This window comes from Gouania willdenowi, chromosome 3 (genome assembly GCF_900634775.1).
Source record: "Gouania willdenowi chromosome 3, fGouWil2.1, whole genome shotgun sequence".
In the NCBI taxonomy this organism is placed as follows: Eukaryota; Metazoa; Chordata; class Actinopteri; order Blenniiformes; family Gobiesocidae; genus Gouania; species Gouania willdenowi.
In genome coordinates this window covers 8,545,562-8,569,419 of record NC_041046.1, presented here as the reverse complement: position 1 = coordinate 8,569,419, position 23,858 = coordinate 8,545,562, and the positions used below count along the sequence as shown (strand labels likewise).

Here is a 23,858-nt window from a genome sequence, read left to right as displayed (position 1 = left end):
TCAGTTACATAATGTTTTATACAATGTATAGTACTGTGACGTTTGTCTAGCTATGTATTTATTGCCCTTAGAAATGCGCAAAATCTAAATAGCACAACTAAAAACTGGTAAAGGAAACACCTGAATTTTGAGAAAAAAAATCACACAGAAGTTTTTATGCTTTCATGAGGAGGAATTTCAGACGTTTCGATATTGAAATGTTTTGCAAAAGTGCTATGAAAACACTTTTTTTGTATATATACGTCACAGAACGTGACGTACATGGTCACATGACTACTTCTCTCTGAGAAAACATGATGGAGACCGTAATTTTTAAGTCCTTGGAGGAGGACTGAGATAATGCAGAATGTATGTTTAGTTCCATGGTTATTTCACAGAAACAGGCCTGACACTCTTAATTCAATATATTCTACAAAAACACTGGAGAAACCTGAAAACAACAGATAATCTTCATTGGCGTTATTATATGTAGTACATGAAAGAAATAATGATTAAAAAAATTTAAAAAACATTTTGGTGATTTTGGATTGTATTGTATAAGTTGATTTTCCTCAATTTGCAATATTTATTTCAATAACTTCTACAAAAACACTGGAGAAACCTGAAAACCACAGATAAAATGTATTGGGTGATCTGATATATAAAACAGGGCTGTGGGACAAGCTTGCACTGGGCTTAACCTTAGACACAATCCCAAATACCAGTTTTAGATATAACCACTAACTCCTTCTCTCTGTTCTCTAATGTAACTCTGCCCATAATCCTACCCTGACTCTCTCTTCCCTGTTCCCTTCCCCCTCACCTAGGTGTAACACTGCCCTCTCTTTAATAAAGTGTTTCTTATCCTTCCTGGTGATGGTCACATCTATGCAATAAAATAAATTCATTGCGTCTTGGCTCAAAGGTCCAATTTACTGCCAGAAGAAGTTATTCTAATCTGTGGAATTATGACAAAGCTCAAAGCCAAAGGACACACACTCACATCCAAAGACACTGTTGCAACAGCTTTGAACCAAAAGACTGTAAAACCAGGACCAAGTGTGTATAAATCACCGTACAGTAACAGTATCAGAGCATCAGTTAAAGCATATAAAATGGTTTTTCAAGTAATGTAAAAGTTAGTATTCACAGTAATGCACTTGTTTTTAATTTAAGTTAATCAGTAATGCAAATGAGTTGCTTTTTTTTTTCGTGAAGTAACCAGTAACTGTAACTATTTTTCCAGTAATTCAGCAGTGTTCAGTAAACTGCTGACAAGACGTGGTGTTTTGGCACAACAGGAAACCATTACATACAGAGAGACAGGAAATAAACTAAACAAGACACTGTTGAACCCACTATAGCAAAGGCTAACCAAATACAATAATAAAAACGAATCAGGGTGTGCCAACAAACAAAGTGAACACATGTATAAGAACTAAATAGAAAAGCATCCCCCCAACGGCCTCAGATTAAAACTCTCAAACAAATCTTGGGTTTTTATAAATCTTTATTTTTCACCAATTTCCAAAGCAGAATATTCAAATTTCTACAAAGATGACAAACGTGCAGTGTTTAGAAGATGTGTGACAACTGAAATGTTAACAGAAATGCATTGTAAAAATATTTCAATTATTTGAGCTAATTATTGGTCAATTAGGTTTCAAGGCAACTTGAAAACAGATCATGTTGTGAATTCAGATGAACAGAATTGTATAACACCTGCTTACTAAATAGAAACGTCTAATTTAACGTGAGCAAACAATAAAGATTAGATACTTAGCATGCTTACAAAATAAAGATTTTCACGTGATTGCTACTCACATTCAGTTTAACGCATCTGGAAACACTGAAAAAAGTACGTGAAAGTTACACATATCAAAACGAAAAACGCAAAGTAGTAAAAAAAAAAAAAAAAAAAAGTAGAAGTGGAAGTAGTATAAAAGTATTCTATTCAATGTTAAATGTAACCAAAGGTCAACCTTGCACAAGATACGGTTTTTTGTAGAACAACCAAAGGGTTGGCAGAAATATTCCATCTTATTTATTCATGTGTCAATGTGTCAATAATATATAAATAGATAAAATCCCAAAGTTATGTTGCCACAAATGTATGGATTTTTCCTTTTGTTTTTTTTTTGGGGGGGGGCAACTTTTTATTTTTTAAGTTTTAAAAGACACAAGGGTTGAGAAAATACAATTTAAGTTAAATTAATGGCCCATTTATTTAGTGACAGAGCGATAACTAATAAAGTCATGATTTATTCCATATGTGATGAAGAACAAATTCATTATTATACACTATAATTAACTATAACTATAAACTATTATAATTAACTATAACTATACACTATTATAATTAACTATAACTATTTGAAAATACTGAACGCTATGTTAATTTGTAGTTTGTACTTAACTTAAATACGTTAGGCATTAGTGTTTATGGTTAAAGTAATTCAGTAAGTTTTATTCATTTTAATCTGGTATTCCACAGTCAACCAATACTATCTAAGTCTCACTGTAAAAGTGTTATGGCTGCATTTTACAGGATTTTGGCAAAATTCAATGTATCGGGGGGAAAAAGAAGAAAAGAGAAATGTATGCAGTGTGCTTTTGTTTCATCTCCCTCTTGAAATGGTTTTTATTTTATTTTATTTTAATTTTTTTTATTGTTGTTAAGTCAATTATTATTTACAACCACCTTTTAAGAAAGATATTATTGTAAGTAGCACCGTTTGAGGAACTAGATGTTATTCAAGGATCTTCATTTGAAATAAAACGATTACTCCAAAGCTACACTTTGTCCTGCTAAATGCAAAAAAACCAAACTTTATTTTGTAGAAATATACAACCTAATTTTAGAACTCAGAATGAGCAACATCTTATCAGTAAAATACTGCAACAATTTACATGATTGGGGAAAAAAACCTTTCTACCTTTAGTGTATACACACAGTTTAGTTATACATTTAATTTTTATCAGGTTTTTGTGTTCACAGAAAAAGCTGGATGAGCAAAACAATAAAATTAAAATAAAAAAAATAAAAAATGGAAGGAAAAGCTAAGCAGGAACTTTGTTTTTTCCAGTATTATGATCATTGTCTGTAAGAAGAATGAGGAGAGATGAGATGTATTGTAGTGTCAAAGTAAGAGGGTTATTGTGCTAAGCTAAAATCTGTAGTTTTGGATACAGGTCTCCTCTACATTTGAAAATGTCGTTTATCTTTGACTAACAAAACAACACATTAGTCAGAGAATCAGGAGAACCAGTAACATACCACTGGTTGAGATTTATTTAAGTGTGTTTTTCATGCAATTTTTTGTTTTACCCAAATAATACTCTCCTACTAAATTTTCAGCCAACCCTGTCCACTATTTGGTTGTAATTTACATGGCAGCTCTAATGGACCATGAAGTAAAAGTTCCACCTATTTAACTTTTATTACATTCTCAGACTTTGTATTTACAGAAGCCTGGTAGAAACCTGAAATATTTCTACAGATTGGTAAATATTTACAACATTTAGGCAGCTTTTGTATTCTCTGTGAGGACATGAAATATGAAACTAAACTGAACTCTCTGTTAGATGGACTGTTGAGGAGGATTAAAACCCAGGAAATGCAAAACTTGTATCTTCAAGTTTCTACCTGGAGGAAGTTGTTTCTTTGAGAAACCATTCATAAACTTGTTCCTTGTTCTCTGCTACCCAATTTATGTTGGCTTTGGTGACCTCCATCGCCTGCATCACAGACATGGTGGCCGCGCCCAGTTTTGCTGCATTGTCATCTTTAAACTGCATTAGCTGGAGAGCAAGACAGTCAAAAGAAATGGGATTCAGTTCAGATGGAATGTGATCCTTTCAAATAGGAGCATTAGTGCTGTTACTGCTGGAGGATGCTTTACCTGCTTGTACTCAAACTCGGAGGAGAAACGGGATGTCACCCCACCAAGGAGACTGGCAAGAAAAAAAGCTCCGCCCCCATATCTTGAAAGGGGAAAAAAACAAAAGGCACTGAAATTACACCAATCCAAAACCAGTGTCACGTTACAGCTTATTGTGTTGTATTTATGTTGCGTATACGCTGAGTCTTCTGCTATATTTGAATAATGTATCTTGTCTTATTCATTCTCCTTTAATAATACTGGTAAACTACTGTTTCTCATCGTGATCAATTTTTCTCCAAAAAATTCACATACCATAACAAATAACGTTTTTCTAAGCTTCTCCATGACCTAAATGGCTATTTTTTGTTCAGATTGAAGTAGTACCCTTGAAACCCTGAACTTTTTCAAATATATGATACTGAGTGACAGTACATTTAAAAAGCAAATACTGAAATCTGTAGTCCGCCCAAACGAAACTATAGATTTACATCACGTATGAAGCCAATTCTCCATAGGGAAGGCTAGAATCTGCTTTTATGTGAACAGCAACTGGTGTAACGACGTGACAGTGATCCTTCAGCACTGCTCTCCTCACCTGGAATCTTTATTATCAACAGCAAACCCTTCTATTCCCCCCGCTTCATTCATCCTGGTTGGTGTGTACATCCCACCGTCAGCTGATGTGCGCGAGGCACAACGCACACTCGCCGACCAGATCTTGTGCGTGGAGCGGACCTACCCGTACTCCTTTATCATTGTGCTTGGTGACTTTAATAAAGGGAACCTCTCACACCTGCTCCCCAAATACAGACAATTAATTAAATGTCCGACCAGAGAGGAGAAGACACTGGATCACTGTTACACCACACTAAGCAGTGCTTATCACGCCGTTTCCCGTGCTGCACTGGGCCTATCAGACCAATTGATGGTCCACCTGATTCCTTCATACAGACAGCTTGGTGGAGTACTTCTGCTTCCTGGGGACCATCATCACTCAGGACCTCAAGTGGGAGCTGAACATCAGCTCCCTCATCAAAAAAGCTCAGCAGAGGATGTACTTTCTGCGGCAGCTGAAGAAGTTCAGTCTGCCAACAAAGATGATGGTGAACTTCTACAGCTCCATCATCCAGTCCATCCTCTGCTCCTCCATCTCCATCTGGTACGCTGCAGCTACTGCCAAGGACAAGGCCAGACTGCAGCGTATCATCCACTCAGCAGAGAAGATCATCGGCTGCAATCTGCCCTCCCTCCAGGACCTGTACGCCTCCAGGATTCTGAGGTGTGCAGGAAAGATTGTGGCCGACCCCTCCCACCCCAGTCATAAACTATTTCAATCTCTCCCCTCTGAAAGGAGGTTTCGGTCCATCAGGACCAGAACCTCCAGACACAAAAACAGCTTCTTTCCCTTTGCCACCATCCACATGAACACACCCAGTCACCAACTGATATATTTATCCTATTTATCCTTATTCTTTATCTATCCTTTATTTATCACTATTATTTATTATTATTGTTGCTGGGTTGTTCTTTGTTCTTGTTTTCTTTGTTTTTTTTTTTGTTTCATGCACCAACTACCAAGACAAATTCCTTGTACTGTCCTTAAAACTGTACTTGGCCATTAAAACATTTCTGATTCTGATTCTCTCGAAAAGCAGACATCAACTACAGCAAGTTTGGTGATAATAATAAACAATAGGCCAAAGACACAAATGTTTTTGTACAAAAAGGTTCAGGCAGAAGCCCACTTTGCCACAACTGTGCCAATGTTTTCCACAAGTTAGAAAACAAGTGTGTAACTGTAATATGTCAGTCAAATTGATTCCAATCATTGTTAGTCTTATGTTTGACCACTAGATGTTGCAATTCGGCTTGAAATGAACATATTTACATTTTTATTCAGGTTTCTGCTGTGCCATGCGTAATGCTATTTTTGTTCCACTCTTTGATGCCGTTACGCATGGCTCTAATTCTGCAGTGCTTTGATCAATCAGAATGTTTGACAGACAGAGTTGTAAAGCTCACTGCCTGTAGAATTTGGTGATATTAAACACTATGGGACAGGGCTTTAGCCCTGGCCATTCAGAGCTGGATAAACGAGGGACCTGCCATTTTACGCAGGAGCGCTATGCGCTCATTGGACAGATTTCTCAACTGAGACATGGCGTGATATTAGTAATGGCGGTAACTATCTGATGACACAATTTGGATTTATCAAAATAAGGAGTTTCATGCACATTGGAGCAACTTTGGATCAGAAAGAATAAAAGTAAGACACAATTTGTCATCATTGCTGACTTTGTCCGCTGTGTATTTTCTGCTCTTGTGGCGTTTTTTTTTTTTTTTTTTGGTACGTAACAAACCGACTTGTATATCAGTGGATTCAGCTCAGCCTGTAGGTTCACGTTGGCTCTTGTTTTTTTTTTTTTTGTGACTTACAGCCGTGGAAAAAGGCCGAGTTTGCAGAGTTATTGACTTTTCCCTTTGAACATAATGGCCTGGTGTGTGTGCTGTGGTCTATTGTTCTGACTTTGGGTTGGCTACAGTTTTATCTGCGTTACTTAGGATTATAGAGAGGTGTAGAATGTGTGATTTCATTCATTCTTTACAATTTTAAGACCCGTGAGAGTCACGAAAGCAAGAGCTGCCCCTGCGGGCGGGTCCAATGGGACTGAAGAGGTATACCATACTGGACCTGTACTAAGGAGCTAGATTTTCTCTTATCGTGTTAACTTCCAGGATTTATTCTGTGTGCTGTACTACGACTGGTCAACTTCTTACTGGGGTAAATCACCACGGTAACATTAGCTGAGTTGTGAATAAAATCTGAGAGAGTACATAAGCTCCCGCCTCCTGGCCAATCAGTTCTCTTGGAAAATGACCTGCCGATTGTTAGTGGTTGGTGCACAAATCTGACAGCTGTTCTTTGGAAAGAAAGAATATTTATGGATAAATGCAATCCTTTCATTTATCAATGATATCCTATAGGAAAGGTATTGATTTTCATCTGATGGACTGATCTACAGTCAGCTGATGAAATGTGTCATTCATTCACACATGCTTTTGCTCCATTATGTGCTTCACTGCTACCCTTGCTGCTACAAGGAAGAGTTGTTGCACTTTGCACTGTTATTTAATGTTGTATTTTAACCACATCTCAGTAGTAGAAGCCATCCGGGTTTAGACATTTCCCATAAACCAGCAATAAAGCAGTAATAAAACAGGGATTTAAACTGGGGCTTGTATCTCTTGTATTGTATGGTAATATTAAAACAGGGAAAGCATAAATCACAAAGCGGAATATTTTAATATCTTGATATTATTCTCGTGTGTAGAGGAAAGAATCAATAAACGAAGAGCACCCAAGTCATATTGTTAACATGTTAGCATGATGGTGCACTCAGCAGTTTTGTGCATCAAGTATAACTGGTAAATACTTACTCATATAACTTTTCCCAGTTGGATCTGATAAAGTCCCAAGCCAGTGGTTGGCCAACAGCATTACTTGCAACATTTGCAATGACAATGGGTGCATCCTGCTTACGAATCTTTTCTGGATTCAAGGTATAATGCAAATATCTGAAACAGGCAAATGTGCAGCATTAAAATCTCTTGCAACTTACATTAAAAAAGACAGAATTTGTAGTTTGGGATAAATACATTCGGGCTGTCAGTTTAATGCATTAATTGTGATTAATTAATAACAGAATAAAATAACGCACTAAAAAAATTAATGTCATTAATCGCTTTTTTTATGTTTGCACTTCAGACAGCACGGAACCTCTCCATACGGCATTAAATCATTCTAAAAAGTTATTTTAATGTGTTTTGTTTTTATAAAAAGGTGCACGGATTTGGTCTATTGGGAATACATTTAACAATTTTTTTGTTTTATTAATTTTCACTACAGGTATAATTAAAAAAAAAAAAAAAAAAAACAATAAACGACTTTATAAAGCCGCTTTGTTATACATCAGACCTTTATATGCCACAATAATGTAATTAATTCAAATGAAAATACCTCAAGTTGAGGGTGTTTCTCAACTACAGCAACAACAAACACCAAAATAGACAAAATAAATCAACACTCTAAAAGTTCAAAGGGAAACATTTGACACTATAGAGTGAGGCGATAACACAATTATAGCCTACTTAAAACAATACAGCAATAAAGCAATACAACAATAAAAGTGCAAGAACAGACTTGCACTTTTATTAGCACTAAAATATATTGAACCAACTGGCGGATACGTCTAATCTGGTGCCAGAGCTACTCACCTGCTTATCAGCCATGGATGTTTGGTGCAGCCCAGAGCACCCATGAGTTTCATAGCTTCAGATGCAATGCTTGCCTTCTGCATCATATTCCATGCAAAGTCCCACTCCTCTTCTCCACCTGATGCTATTGCCCTGCAGTACACCGTGGACCTGAAGTTGGGATTTATCCTAAAAAAATTGTAACATGTATTAATATGGGGAGTTAAAACAGGATTCTCACAATAGGTTTTGTATAGAAATCTTCAGAATGTTTATTGATATTTACTCTCAGTTGAGTTTAAGATAATCAAAAAAAAAAAAAATGTTTCAAAGGAAAATTTTGATATAAATCATTAGTTACCTTAACCGCCCAGGTTGAGGTCAATTATAATTCTAGTCACGTAATTGATGATCAATTACAAGTATGACATAATTATAATTGTAGTCATAATTGAAAAAAAATATGTTGCTGTTGTAATCGTAATTGAATTGTAATTGAGTTCATAGATAATTGACTTTTTAACTGTAATTGGCATTGACATACTATAAAAACTGTCAATTACAATTTAAATTAAATGCAGAACTGGGGGAACCATGTTACAGTTCTATGGCTTACACATACATAGATATAAATTATAAAAATATGTTTCAGATTAAGTTTACCTGTTTAAATCTAGGGGTATACTGACAGAAAAAAAGCTCAGACGCCCACACCAAAAATATTAATACCATTATAGTCATTGATTAGGAAGCCTTACAAAGTAACCAAGAGATAAGAAACAAATTAGATGATAAATAATATTTTTAGTGTATTTTACAGCTGATTTAATACATGGGTCAAACGACCCGTTATCATATGAAATGCTAACAGAAAGCTAACGCAAGAGAAATGTTTCCTTTTATGGCTTTATTTATTAAAGGCTCAGTAATTGTGATTAATTGTAATTGAGAACATAATTGTGATAAAATTTTGTAATTGCTTTTAATTGTAATTGGAGGAATCTGAATCTGTCTGATCCTTGAAGAAACTGCACTGTGTTCTGAGTAACATTCACTTCTGTGAAGAATTTCCTGCGTACCATACAGGCCTTGTTAAAAAAAAAAAAATAATAATTCTTACAAAACAAAGATTATTATTGACACAGGAATCAGCAGCAATCAGAGCTAACAATGCCCAAAATCTGTGTCATTGATTGTTCTGGCTTTGTCATATATCTCAAATGGGATTGAATACTATACAAGGTCACTTTTATTGTGCTGTCTACTGCTTCCTGCTGGCCATGGTGGATATTAAATTGAGTGGCAGCACATTTCAAGCACTGATGCCTGACAACACAAGTCATTTGCTGTTCTTGTTTTCACCAATCAAGGGAAAGTAGTAGAGAATATCCCAATATATAACCCAGAATGTACACTTCTTCTATTTTCCATTTGTATGTATAAATACTGAACAGACGTACTTGTTGTTATCAGGTTCTGCCATCCATTCTCTGAACCAGCCAGTTACCAACTCGTCACATCCCTTCACTCCGGAACCACAAGCCAATGAGATTGCAGTCACCTGATTGTACCTGGAAATAAATAATACAAGTAATTACCATTATATGTCCCTCAAAAAAACCCCGTAAAAAACATAATGTCATGATCTAGTGCAACTCGTGCTCCTCATTTCCAGTTGATTCAGCACTTTTACGTCTGCCTCCTTTCACGTCCCTGCCCCTCCCACTTCCACACATACCTACACACAAACTCTAATCTGACACAAGGACTAGAATACCCGTCACTGCTGCTCAACACATCAAAAGTAGCCAACAACGATTGAAGGTTTCCCACCAAATGTGAATTTGTCACCATGTTCACATTTGAGCAACCGCAATTTAAATGTCCGTAACCCCCCATAACCACATAGATTTTCCCTCTCGGAAAATAACTGAAAGACTCTGAAAACAAACAAAGACGGAATAAAGAGAGCATGGGACAACACCACTGCAAACATTTGAATAGAATAGAACTTTATTTGCCATTGCAACAAGTACAACAAAATTGCAATGAACAAATGAAAAATTGCAGGAACATTGCTTAGATGTAAGCCCTGTGGTAGATTTTCAAAATAGAGATACTTTGATTGCTTTCTTTATCAAAAGATCATAAAACATACTAGAGCTTTAGTCGGGTTACTGTTTTTAAAAGTTCTTGTAGAGCATTATAGAGACAAAAAGACTGGTCGTTCATGTTGGTCAGTACCAGCACAACCAGTTGAATTTAAACACTTAGGGACACGTCGTTGTACATTTACAGTATATGTACAGTAAGGGTTACTTTATAAAGCTTTTACCAACTTTACTCAGTAGTAAGGAGTGCCACGCTGCTGTCCCACCGTGCTTTCGTCACTTACTGTCCGGAGGAGGCGGGGCTTCACTGTTGCTCTAACACTGCCAAAGGTCTTACATTGATGTAAGATGAACACTTAATTGTTAATCTTTGATATGTGGAAAGATTAGAGCTGAGTATTGGCAAGGATGTTGCAATACGATACGTATCGTGATACGTGGGTCACGATACGATATTTTCATGATACATCGCGATATTCTACCCAGTTAATATCAAAATTAAATGTAGAGATGAAAAATCAAGTTTCTGCATGTTTATCAGAAGGTATTGATCATTCAGAGGACAAATTGAGTTAAAACTATTTGATTCAAAACATCCTATTTATTATTTATTAGTAGTGTTTTTGCACATTTTCACCGAAAAAAAGAAAATGCAGTGTTACACACTGCCATCATAACATAAAGTGCAACAACTTTCTTTTCACTGAAACTACTGTGTAGAAGTCTCAAAGTAACCATGACAACATAATGACGACATTGTAACAACTGTAAGTGAAAACATTAAGGATAAATCACCCTGAGTTACTGACAATGCACAAAAATAACAAAAAATAATTTATCTTATTGTATCAGTTTAAGCACTGATCTGAACACGAGTCAATTTATTCCTTGTCTGGCAAAGAAGCACAAGATACTCTATCTTGGTAACAATGAAGTAAAAGCACTTATTTTCTGCTTCGGCACCATCTTTGCATTCTTCTTCGGTACTCCAAACCCCATAATTGCTTGTAAGTGAAACCCCTCATATTTTATGAAGACAACTTTTGAAAGACATACAGGTACCGTTTTTAAAATGTGAGTTATTGTCGCAAGCAGCAGGTTGCCAACCACTGGTCTACAGTATGTCAAACTTCATTATGTCCAATCATTTTTATGAAAATCTAAATGACAAAGACACCTTATTATTTATTCTACCACTAATACTTTACACAACAGCTTCAAGAGCTCTGCGTGGTAAATACAAAAATTCACAGCTCTTACTGGTCAGTGTGCCTCTCAGGGATCTTCTTCCAGTTGTCAGTGATTCTCGTGAAGTGTTGGAATAGAGGAGTGCCCTGCTTTCTAAGGTAAGCCTGAGGAATGAAGGTAACATTTAGTTTGCTCCATGAGCAGCATCAGAATTCACAAGTGTGAACCAAATACATCACACAGACAACTTAACAAACCTTGATAGGACCATATTGTTCACTGCGGTCAAACATGAGCATGATGTAGTTCAGGTTGCTGGTGGCTGCTTGCCATGGGAGGTGTTCTACTTCCTTGTCCAGGAACTTGGTCGTACTCAGAGCCATAGTTATACTTATATATTTTGCCCTGAAAGAGATTGCAGATATTTGTATATCTCTCTCTTTCAGACATTAGTAACAATGGTTGTGAAAGTAAATCCTCACCTTGCAAGGTTAAAAGCATCGTCAATGATCTGAGCTCGATTAATGACAGGAATATCCTAAAAGAAGAACAAAAACCTGAGTTTGTGGGCACAGCTTGTCATGTGGACGCACTGCAGAGGTGCCTCATGGCTCCTACCTTATGGTCACTATCCAGTTTAGCAATGAGATTCTCCCAGTTTTGGGAGTCATAATTGACTCTAAAGAAGCCCTTCATGTTGATGTTGGCAAGCAACCACTCATTAGACCCAATCTTCATGTCTGTGTTTGTGCCTGTTTGAGTAGCAATTACTCATGAGTGCCACGTCCATATGGTGTCCTCACTGTAATATATAAATCTTACCTTCTTTATCAACAAGCCAATGCATCTGTTCATCTCCACCTGTCTTCATCCAGGTGACAGGGACAATCCACTCATAACTGAGGCAGAGCAAATCAAGACAGAAAGTTATGGAAAGTGAGCAAAATCTCAGCATTAATATTAATGAAGCTAAGAAACGCTAAGTGCTCGTACTTAAACTCTGACGGTGTTTCAACCACAGACTCCGGATCTGTGAGGAAGTGTTTCTGGCTGATCTGTCCAGTCTGGGTGTTGATGGTGACAACAGGGAAGCCCATCTGAAGGATCCAGCGGTTCATGATTACCTCAATAGTATCCGGTAGTTTTACGCCAGCTTCATCCACGGCCTGTTGAAAACATCCACGGATAATTTATCCTTTGACAGTTTACAACAAAGGAATGTCACAGTTTGGAAACTCTACTTCAGTGGTTCTCAAACTTTTTTGGCTCAAGTACCCCCTTTCTCTTATCTCTGAATTCAAGTCCCCCCTTTGTCCGACTACAATGTTTTGCTGAGAAAACTATTTGAAAAAACAACTATAGAGCATAATGATGGAATGAACGAGTGTTAACACACATCTTAAAGAATCTAATTTTGTAAATAAGTGGAAAGAAACAGTATTTAGTGTATTGGTTCCTCTTGCTTTTTTGGATAGTGACCCCATTTTGATATCAAGAATTTCTGGGCACCCCAAAGATATATTTTTTTTCAACAATCAGTTTTTGTAAAGTATTTGAAAGTATAGAAATACTGTTGTTTGAGATTGTGTGCTGTTTTAATAAATATATAAATAAAGAATACAAATTAAAGAGTTTCAAAAATCTTTTTTAATTTTTCAAAAAGTTCAGGTGACTCACATGGGGTCCCGACCCCAAGGTTGAAAAACACTGATTTAGTGTCTCCTAAATAGATTTATTTCTATAGTTTTTATCATTTCTGGTCATCTCATGCCTGGCCACTTTATTGTTATTTTCCTCTCTCTCTCTCTCTCTCTCTCTCTCTCTCTCTCTCTCTCTCTCTTTCTCTCTCTCTTTCTCTCTCTCTCTCTCTCTCTCTCTCTCTCCAAGTACTCCCCAAGGGGTACACGTACCTTAATTTGAGAAACTCTGTTCGACTTCATACTGTCGTGACCTGGGTGTTTGTGAGTATAATTGGTGTTTTTTCTTATACTCATTTGGTTTTCTTCTTGTATGAAGGTTGTAAATGAAATCCCTGATTGGAGTAGACATTTCCTTGGTTTGTGTTGGTCTTGTGCATTGAATTTGTTCATATTCCTTTATCAATTTCTGTTGCGTTACTTTCCCTGGGTGCCTTACACTTTGTAGTTTTCATGGACTTTGTTAATTTTGAGTTTGGACAATATACTGAGTTTAAATTGTCATTGAAACGTTCTCATTCCTCTGCATTTTGGTGCTTACTTTTAACACCTTAACCCTCATTGAGATATAGTAAATAAAATATAATAAAAATCTACATCGTCCACCCACATAAACTTCAGGACATAATATATTCCAATATTTCCCCAAAACAAACTGTTTGGCAGCATCATCACTGAGCTTATCTCCATCTGGTGACACACAAATACCCTGTGCAATATTACATCAAAATGCTTTCTTCATTCACCCATATTTCACAACTCTTCTCTACAGGTCGGAGGACACCGAATCTCATTCCATAAATGGAGCGAGAAGGGTGTACACACTTTTGGCGATATTTTTGGGATAGGGGGCTTACGCTCATTCCAAGAAATTCAAAATCTCTTCAACTTACCAGGAAGCTCTTTCTTTTTCTACCTTCAGCTGCACACAGCAATGCACATCTATGGTGTTCTCTGGAACAGCTTACTGTCCAGCCATCCATGTCAAGCATTGTTTACTAAACCCAACCACATAGTTTATACATTTTATGGCACTTTACGTGAAGCAACTGCTATTCCCCTGTCCCTTTACCAAGCATGGATGAAGGATTTATCATCTATGGTTTGTATCTGGAACTCAATCTGGCAAAATACCATTCTATCTTCCAGAAACCCTAATCATCAAGTTATTCATTTGAACTTTATCCATTGCGCATTATACACCGCGCACCCTCTATAAAATGAAAGCCCTACCATCTCCAAATTGCAATTTATGCCCTGACAAATCTGTTGGCCCATTTCTACATATGGTTTGGGAGTGCCCAGGGGTTGCAGATTTCTGGAGGGAAGTTTGCAATATTCTTTCACATATTTTAAATAAACAAGTTCCAGTTTCACCACAAGGTCTTTTGCTTAATGACTGCTCTAGTTTAGAGCTTTCAATTAAGCAGACGCGTGTCCTTTTGGCTGGCCTTGCCACCGCCAAGAGATTTATAGCATGTAGATGGAAATCCCCCATGTATTATCAGTGCCTACAATGAATGCTGGATTTTATTGATATTGCAAACATGGAATGCTGAGCAGCTAAAATGCACCATGGTAAACTTAATAATATATAATTTTGGTCTAACACCATAAGAACTCTTAAAGCTTTATTATGAACAGCTTTACTATTTTCCTTTTACATTTTTCATCTTCTTCTATTATTTATTTTTTACCTTTTGGGTTCATTCCTGGGGTCCTCGGGGTGGGGTTGGTGGGTATGGGCTGGATGTGGTGTATTTTACTTAACTTTTCTCCTATTCATACTTTTCTTGTAATGACTGGGAACAGAGGGACAGACTTAGCCTAATCGTGCATGTGCTTTTTTTTTTAACCTGTCACCTATTTATCCTCTGTTCAGTATTACTGTATGTATATGCAAGTAATCTTCCCTCTCTGTATACTACCTTCTAAGAACACACAACGCTATGAACTTTTCTGGAAACAATAAAAAAAATTCTCAGAAATAAATAAATATTAATAATGTAAAATATTTGCACTCAAATAACTTAATTATTACTGTTTTAAAATATATGATTACAGATTTTATATTATTTTCAATAGTTCTGAAGAAGAATATTCACAATTTTGACCTTTTTTAATAAAGGTAAATTTTTTAGCCTATTTTGTTGACATTTTGTTCTAATGGGGAGGGGCCTGAAAAATGTTTGTTCTTCAAAGGGGAGCGCAACAGAACAAGGTTGGGAACCACTGGTTAATGCACAGTGATGATAGTCAACAAGACATGAATTTAAGAGACGTTTAGAATGTTTTTTTTTTTTTCTCTTGTTTGTACTCATTTTGTATGCATTTGTAGTTCTTACAATAAATGTGTTGAAATGAGTAGTAAGATACGTATGCAGTGAAAGTGATGTCACTCACCATTTGCAGGTGCTTCCACAGGTCATGGTAGACCGTGTTGCTGTGCTTAAACTCATCTAAATATGTCTGCAGGCACACAAAAGCAACTGTTACAATTGTCATTGAGATTATTTGAAGTTTGCGGATTTTAAAGTTAAGAATAATTTGATTGCCTGCACTTACATGAAGTCCCTTGGAAAACACCTTCTCTGTGATAAAATCTGAGAGCATCCGGAGAACTGCTGCTCCCTGGGAAAAAATACAATCTTTTAAATGGAAATCTCAACTCACAAACCAAAATGTTGGCCAGATTTGTGGTATGTTGTTATTTGTGTAAATGACCTTGCTGTAGGTGATGCTGTCAAACAGTTGGCTGATTTGCTCTGGCCTCATGATGTCTTCTTCTCTGGCTGAAAGCGGGTGGGATGAGGCCATAGCGTCCACAGCCATCGCATTTAGGATTTCATTTGGAATTATTAAATCTTTCTGATATCCAGAGAAAGGATGTGCGTAGATTTAAAAAAAACACAGTAAATGTGAGTCCATACAACCCAAGATAAGATGATTTTGCTAGTTTAGTTCTACAAAGTAACATTTTGTTTATAAGGTCAGGGTTGGAGTCAATCACATTTTTCAGTTACAATTACATTTTCAATTACCCATGTTCAATTACAATTCAATTATGATTACAGTGACCAGCATTTGTTCCAATTACATTTTTTTTTTTTTCAATCTCAGAAAGTCAATTAAAATTACGTTATCAATTACTAAAGTTCAACTACAAATAATCACAATTTACTATTATTACAATAAATAAAAGTTAACCTTCTTCTTGTGTTAGCTTTTTGTTAGCACCTCATATGATAACAGGTCCTAAATCAGTTGTAAAATACACTAAAAACGAATATCTAATTTCTTTCCTAGCTACTGGTTACCTTGTTATGCTTCCATCCATTAAAATATAAGTTTTAATATTTTTGGTGTGGGTCCGAGCCTTGTTTTGTGTCAGTATATCCCTCGATTTATTATTATTATTATTATTTTAATGGTAAAATGTGGGAAAAAGCTTGATATTAAATAATTAACTACTTATATGTAGAACCGTACATAGAACAGTAATATGGTTCCCCAATTTTTGACAACTGACAATTTTTGTAGAATTTTCATGTCAATTACGATTACAAAGTCAATTATCTGAACTCAATAACAAATTAATTATGATTACGGCGGCAACAGATTGTTTAAATTACAATTATAATTGTGCCATAATTAATTATCAATTACATAATTCCAATTATAGTTGACCCCAACCCTGAATAAGGTTGCAAAATGGATAAAAGAACCACCATAGTCCAAGTGGGCTCTGCATAGTCGACACCAAGATAGGAGACGTAGGTGGCAAAGCCCTCATTGAGCCACAGGTCGTTCCACCACTTCATCGTCACCAAGTTCCCAAACCACTGTGAGGAAAAAGCTCACATTCACTGCATGTGTTTAACTTCATTTCAATCTGACAAGTCATGGCACCAAATGGAGTCGTACCATATGAGCCAGCTCATGTGAGATGACCTTTGCCACCTCCTCCTTGTCTCCATTAGAGGACATTTTAGGGTTGTATAGTAGAGAAGTCTCTTTATACGTGATCAATCCCCAGTTCTCCATGGCACCAGCACTGAAGTCAGGAAGAGCAATCTGGTCTGAAAGCAACCACAGAGATGACATTGGGGGTCTCTAATGCACCGATTATTGATGCAAATCCTGAAAATTTTAATTCTGTGAAAAAGTCATTTCTTATTACCGTGCTCTAACACACCATTTTAGGTGTTAGAGCAGTGGTTCTCAAGCTGTTTTAGCTCAAGTACTCCCTTTTTCTTATTACTGAATCCAAGTACCCCCTTTGTCCTACTACAACAATCTGCTTAGAAAACTATTTAAAAACAAATATAAAGCATAATGATGGAATGAATGAGTAATAACACACATTTTAAAGAATCTCATTTTGTAAATAAGTGGAAAGAAACATTATTTAGTGAAGTGGTTCTTAACATTTTTTGGATTGTGACTCCATTTTAATTTGTGGCGCCCCCCCCAAGACATTTTTTTTCTAGAGTTAGTTTTTGATCATGTTTGAGCTCAGTTATTTATTTATTTTTTTACTGCATTTTAGTTGAACTAGATTTATATTTCACAAAATCAAAGTAAGAATGTGTGGTGTTTTAATTTATTTACTTTTTAAAACTCATTTAAACTCCACTGAGGATCCCGACCCCAAGGTTGAAAAACCCTGATTTAGTGGCTCCTGAATATATTTATTTCTATAGTTTTTATCATTTCCTGGGGTGGGACCAAGACTGATACTTTATATGTTCATTTTCCACTTTATCTCTCTCTCTCAAGTAGTAGTGCCATCACGTACCCCCATTTGAGAAACACTGTGTTAGAGTGTATTTAGCAAAACATTTCAAAATGAATAGCTCCACTGTGTCAGGATTGACTTACCTGACTTCTTTAAAGGATAAGAGGAGTTATAATAATTCTCGAGGAAAGCCAAAACAGATCCTGTCTTCTCCAGAGCATAGTTTCCCTGGCCCTCCTCTATGGCCTTCTTTCGAGCCCAGATCCTCACCTGCAATAGGAAAAGGTTAGACTTAACTAGGAAAAGGTGGTGATACACAGAGTCCAGCAGAGTGCAGCATAGAGACAAGACAAGAAGTAGTAGGAGTTCATTAGTCCTCCAAACCAAGGTGCAAAGCAGTCATCTACTGATTATAATGTTTTGGTAACGTTACGCTGTCATTATCTGGCATTAGCATGAATCTGGTGTCATGAAGGTTGTCATTAAGTGTTGTTCACTAAATTATGACACCTTTGGAGCTATGTTGGCATTTTTTGGGTTAGGTGGAGGGATCTACTGAGGTTAGGTAGGGTTAGGATTTGGTTAAGGTTAAGGTTAGGGTAATGAAGGGTTAGGGCAGGGGTCTGCAACATGCGGCTCTGGAGCCTCATGTGGCTCTTTGACTTGTTTGCAACAGCTCTTTCTAGCTTAAAAAATAAAAATAAATAAATAAATGTTTTTTCTTACAGAGGGTGCTGATGATTAATGACATTAATGTCAAATAAAATTCCGATAAAACAATTGGTTAACCTAAAAATAAATCACATTGTGCAATAACTCTACCACCTTCCTACTTCAACTCCTGCAACATCTACAGACCATCAACTTTCCTTGAACCTGTGGCTAACCTTAAGTTTTAAATCCCTTGTAAGAAAACTAAACTAACAAAAAGTAGATCAAAAAATAGAGATTGTATTTGTGTGGGGAAAGATGTATTTAATTGCCAACATGTCGCCTTAAAATACATGCTTTATGTGTTACAAGAAATTAGCAATGAACGTGTTGACCAACATGATCATGTGTTATCAAATTCAATTTATTTTTGTAGCCCTTCAAATCCATGAACTCGTAAAATTGTTTGATATAATTTTAACTGTGTAGATTTTTATACACTGTATTGTCTTCATTGAGAAGGTTTTTTTTTTAATCCAGGCGAGATGAGGCAAAACCAAAGCCATTGAGAGTAAAGGTAGGTAGGTAGGGGAACAAACAACACTTAATGACAGCCTTTGTGACACCTTATTAATGCTAATGACAGGTGTTATGTCATAATAATGACACCGTAATGTCAGCCTTTATGTATAAAACTTTAATAAAGAGTTTTTTTTTTAATGAAATTGTTTTACTGATCACTTTTTCCTCCCATGGAAATTTTGCTCAATTTCATACAAAATCATTCCAATGGATTGCATTGAATGCCATGACAGGTTACATTTGATTTTGAATGTTACACATCTGAACTATAGTGATAAGGCAAACTAAAGAAATCAAAGTTTTATGAAAAGATTAAAAAGATACATTATTTATGTTTATATTATTCAATAGCATTTAAAATTATTTGTGTAATTCTATCGTTCAGCATCAAATAAAGAATAAATAAACATTTTGAGTCCAAGATACTCAAAAATGTAAAATAAAATAAGACTTGTGCACTTGGAGTAATAATAAACTCATCATAACTCATTGGCTCATATTAGTCATGACTCATACGTTACCAACACATCCTCGTCTTTTGGCGCCTTGATAAATGCAAATTCACACACAACAAAAGCCAGTAAATAGGGTGACATGATCTCCGTGGGATCAAAGCTGGTTTTCAACAAATCCTGGCCTTCTACTTTAATTGATTCTGGATCTGTGTGAAAGAACGGATCAGTGTTAGCAACAGTAATGAAAAACTGCATTACACACAGAACATTGCTCCTGTTTGGTGTAGGTGTAATATTTCACAATAATCTCTGTAAAACAATAGATCATGAATAGACATTTAATATTTTTGGAATTCGTTTGACTTGTTGAGTTGTTGAGTCTTTCAAGGTAACTTGAGCATTACACAGTAACAAAAAGCTTGCCTGAGCTGAGGGAATTGGACAGAGCCACAGTGTTGGGAGGGTGAATAAGAGTTATGTGAAAGACGGCTTTCATCACTGGTTCGTCAAAGCAGGGGAAGGCTTTCCTCGCATCTGTTGGCTGCATCTGAGTCGTGGCAACAACTCTGAGAGTAGAAGATATGGTGGAAACTTAGAAAAACGTTATTTATTATAGGTACAGTATGTGATTTTTGACAAAAAATGGCTGGGGCTTATACAGCCAAAAAGATGGATTCGCCATGGGAGACCTGTTATCAGCAATCATGAGCGATTATTTTTAAATGAAGGATCTGGAAGCCAAGGCCATAAATACAGCACCCACACAATGCAGACCCTCACTTTGAAATAGGTACGTAGACTCCATTCTGGACAAAAAAATCAAACACGGAAAAACACAAGAACTCACAGACCTCCTAAACACCACCGGAAATATTCAATTCATCCACAAAAAAGAAAAGAACAGGACAATAGCCTTTTTGGACAAGGAAATCCACCACAAAGACGACATCAGCATCAAAATAACAGCTTACAGTAAACCTACACACACTGACCGATACCATCTTTGGACATCTGAGCATCCCACCGCACACAAACTGTCAGTAGTCAGGACACTTAATGAGCGAGCCAGCATCATCACTGAGGAGGACAGACACGTGGAGGAAAAACACATCAAACAAGCGCTACAATGCTGTCAGTACCTGACATGGGACATCAATAAGAGAAAACAACAGGTCAAAAACAAGAACAAGCCCAAAGAAAGAAAAGCAAAGCACACACAAAAAGCAGGACACTCCTACAAAGACATGATAACAATACCATACACAATTAGCATAGCATAACCAATACAATGAGCAATGAACACGGCCATGAAACCACACACCAAACTCAAAATCCATGAGAAAATCCTTTTAGAAATCCATAATAACATTAAAGTCAGCAGTAATAACTTTAAACCATCAATGATATGATTAAAAATCTCCCTCTCAGTCATATGTAGTACAGAAAAAGAGTGACTTTAACTTGGATTTAAAAATGTTCACATGTGACGATGATTTCAGCTCTGCTGCAGTTTGTTCCGCTTCTTTGCAGCATAACAACTAAAAGCAGTGTCACCATGTTTACTGTGAACTCTGGGCTCCACTATCTGACCTGTATTAATGTTTATATGGATGATGCTTTCTACGTGGGGTGTGTCACCTCCAGGAAGAACCGCTAACTAGTCATTGAACAATATACGTCACAAACAAAACATCTAATTCAATTCAATGTAATAGATAGTAAATGCCCTAGCAGGTAACTCCAAATGGTTTTCATTGGATGTAGTGTCTTCATGTAATTAGCAGGTGTTACAACTTGTGTCCATTTCCACTTGTGAGCTGCTTCAAAGACATTGGTCGTTCATGTTTGCAAAAGCAGATGTAGATTGGCCAGTAGTTCTGTACCTCATGTTAGTAATCATAATAATGCATTGGATTTTATATAGCGCTTTTCACAAACACTCAAAGCATTTTCACTCCACACACAGTGGTGGTAAGCTACTATTGTAGCCACTTCTCTGCGCCATCTGTCCCTCCGACCACCACCAACACTCACTCTCACACCACATACATACCAGGCAATGTGCCCAGGGACACAATTACAATGAATTGGCTAGATTTGAACCCCCAACCCTTCGGTTATTAGACGACCCACTCTACCACTGATCCATGGTCCCCCCCGTGGTAGTATGTGTTCATGGTGGTTCTGTCTTATTTGAGACGTTCTCTTAGTTTATGCGATTTCCAAAACTGTGCGTGATGACTCACTTTTTGACACCGTTTTCCTCGTATTCACTCCTGTAGAAGCCCCCCATGTCGTTGGACAGCTCTCCGTCAAAATCAGTGAAGAGTTCATATGTGCCACCTGCCTTCAGGGGACTGTTGAGCTGGATCACCAGGAAAGTAGTGGGTGGCTCCAGCCAGGTGGTCTTAATGCTGGGGTTAGGCGCTCCATTCAAACCTGTCAACTTCACATGGTGATCCCCAAACTTTTTGAGGTTCAACTTGTTGGAGTGAATGAGGATGAGGTCTGTTGCTGTTATACATTTAAAGATAACAGTGCAGTTCCCGGTGAAGATGTAGAGACCATCAGAGTTTGGCTCCAGCCGGGGCCACAGGGTCACATGGTAGTTAATGGGTTTGACATTGCCGGGAAGTCTGTGGCCCTGCCATGGTTCTTTTGGAGTGGAGGGCGTGGTGTACACAGGAACAAAACTGTCGATGCGTTCAGTTGCAACCACTGGCAGATGCTTGTTTTTTGCCTTCTCCTTTGAATAAACCACAGAGAGGGCAATGATGGTGGCTGCGGCTCCAACAGCTGCAACAATACCAGCTAGCGCCAAAGGTTTGCTGAGGAAGTATCCTTTCCCCATGGCTCCACTAGAGAAGAACAAACACAGAATACAAATTAAATGTATGTGGTCGTGATAGATTTGACCCAGAGTTAATTACTAAAGAGTGACTAAACGCCAAAACCAAATATATTTGGGTATGCAGTTGTGTTTTTGATTGATTCTTGATCAAATCGTCACATTGTTTTCAGTGGCTGCCCTTTATGGGTTGAAACCCATACAATCCAATATTGCTATTGGCTGAGAAAAATGGTTTAGAACGTTTTGGTGGCTTTTTTCTGTTGGCCACGCCCCTCCTATAAAAACTAGCACCTGTGGACTCTGCAATCTGTGGGAAATAGGTTGGATTGAGAGAATTGTGAATAGAGAGTTTTTGTGAGTAATAAGTAGCTAGTTTGCATTGCATAAAGTGTTCTTTGGAGATTTTATAGTATAGACTGGGCGTGTCTTAACTGCTCCATGAGCCGATGCAGGGGAGAAGAGTGGTCAAAACTTTTCATAACAGTTTTCCCAAATTAATTTAAAAAAATAAAAGTTTTAATATATGTTGTACATAATATACAAATATTTTAAGTGCCATTTAAAAGACAGTGACTGGACAAAATATATATGAATTCATTTGTTGTTCTTTTGGTGCTCGAGTCATGTGACTTGGTTCTTCTTCTGTTGAGCATTTCTTCTTCACAATGTAAATGGTGAAGCGACACTGCACCCAGCAGTTTATGGATGGTACTGCAGCAAAAATTAAGCAGAAAGCGGCCGCTGGCCTGATTTCATCTTGGATTTTTAACATGAATCTAAAAATGAGAATTTTTAATGACGAGGTCAGCCTCACCGAGCTAAAAAAAAGTAGGAAGAAATCAGCTGCTTTCTTCTTGTAAATAGGAGGTTACATTTTCCTTTTTTTTTTTTTTTACAGCAGTTTTACTGTGTTTTGGAGAAAAAATGGATTTTTGAATGTCGGAGGAAGATTTTGAGACCTTTAAAGGTGAGCAGTGCTGGCTTGTTCATGTCATCATTTTTCCCCAAGTTTGATAAATTAATTGACTGTGTTTGCTGTGATGGTTGAGTCTTAAAATTGTTTATATGGTTAAAAATGGAAGATTCTAAGCTTTCAAACGATAAATGATACTTGGGATATGCTGCTGTATTTGAGAACATCTTATCCATAAGAGTATGAATGAGTGAGAACATGCATTAAGGGGTTTCACTTCAGCTAAAACCTCAGGGTTTAGTTACTCTTTAATAGCATAAATTGGAAAATAGGGTTAGAATTATTCCATTCATTTTTTTAAGATCCCATTAAGACAATCTCTTTTACAAGATAATCTTACAAAACTGACAGACAAATGAATACAATGTTTCACGAACAAACACAAGTAAAAAGGGAATTCATATTTGTTTAGTGCAAACAATTTAAGGTTATATGCATACATATACACACAGAGGATTCCTCATTAAAACATATTTGAGGACCTTTATGCATTTA

General features: G+C 36.8%; 1 protein-coding gene across 2 annotated transcripts in view; it reads right to left on the bottom strand.

Annotated features, from left to right (window-relative positions):
* Window positions 1–2,069: 2,069 nt before the first annotated feature.
* Window positions 2,070–23,858, bottom strand: part of LOC114459708 (aminopeptidase Ey-like) — a 31,090-nt gene continuing 9,301 nt past the window's right edge. For both annotated transcript variants that reach the window (XM_028441877.1, XM_028441874.1), the window contains exons 2-21: window positions 21,786–22,397; window positions 19,963–20,105; window positions 19,606–19,745; window positions 17,995–18,121; window positions 17,038–17,192; window positions 16,842–16,955; window positions 15,838–15,981; window positions 15,679–15,744; window positions 15,517–15,582; window positions 12,410–12,582; window positions 12,239–12,315; window positions 12,035–12,168; window positions 11,899–11,954; window positions 11,674–11,821; window positions 11,489–11,580; window positions 9,578–9,688; window positions 8,139–8,306; window positions 7,302–7,439; window positions 3,882–3,963; window positions 2,070–3,780 (exon numbers count right to left, since the gene is read on the bottom strand). In XM_028441877.1, the coding sequence (XP_028297678.1) occupies window positions 3,622–3,780; window positions 3,882–3,963; window positions 7,302–7,439; window positions 8,139–8,306; window positions 9,578–9,688; window positions 11,489–11,580; window positions 11,674–11,821; window positions 11,899–11,954; window positions 12,035–12,168; window positions 12,239–12,315; window positions 12,410–12,582; window positions 15,517–15,582; window positions 15,679–15,744; window positions 15,838–15,981; window positions 16,842–16,955; window positions 17,038–17,192; window positions 17,995–18,121; window positions 19,606–19,745; window positions 19,963–20,105; window positions 21,786–22,390 (2,898 nt within the window). In that variant the 5' untranslated portion in view covers window positions 22,391–22,397 and the 3' untranslated portion in view covers window positions 2,070–3,621. The remainder of the gene's footprint in view (window positions 3,781–3,881; window positions 3,964–7,301; window positions 7,440–8,138; window positions 8,307–9,577; window positions 9,689–11,488; window positions 11,581–11,673; window positions 11,822–11,898; window positions 11,955–12,034; window positions 12,169–12,238; window positions 12,316–12,409; window positions 12,583–15,516; window positions 15,583–15,678; window positions 15,745–15,837; window positions 15,982–16,841; window positions 16,956–17,037; window positions 17,193–17,994; window positions 18,122–19,605; window positions 19,746–19,962; window positions 20,106–21,785; window positions 22,398–23,858) is intronic.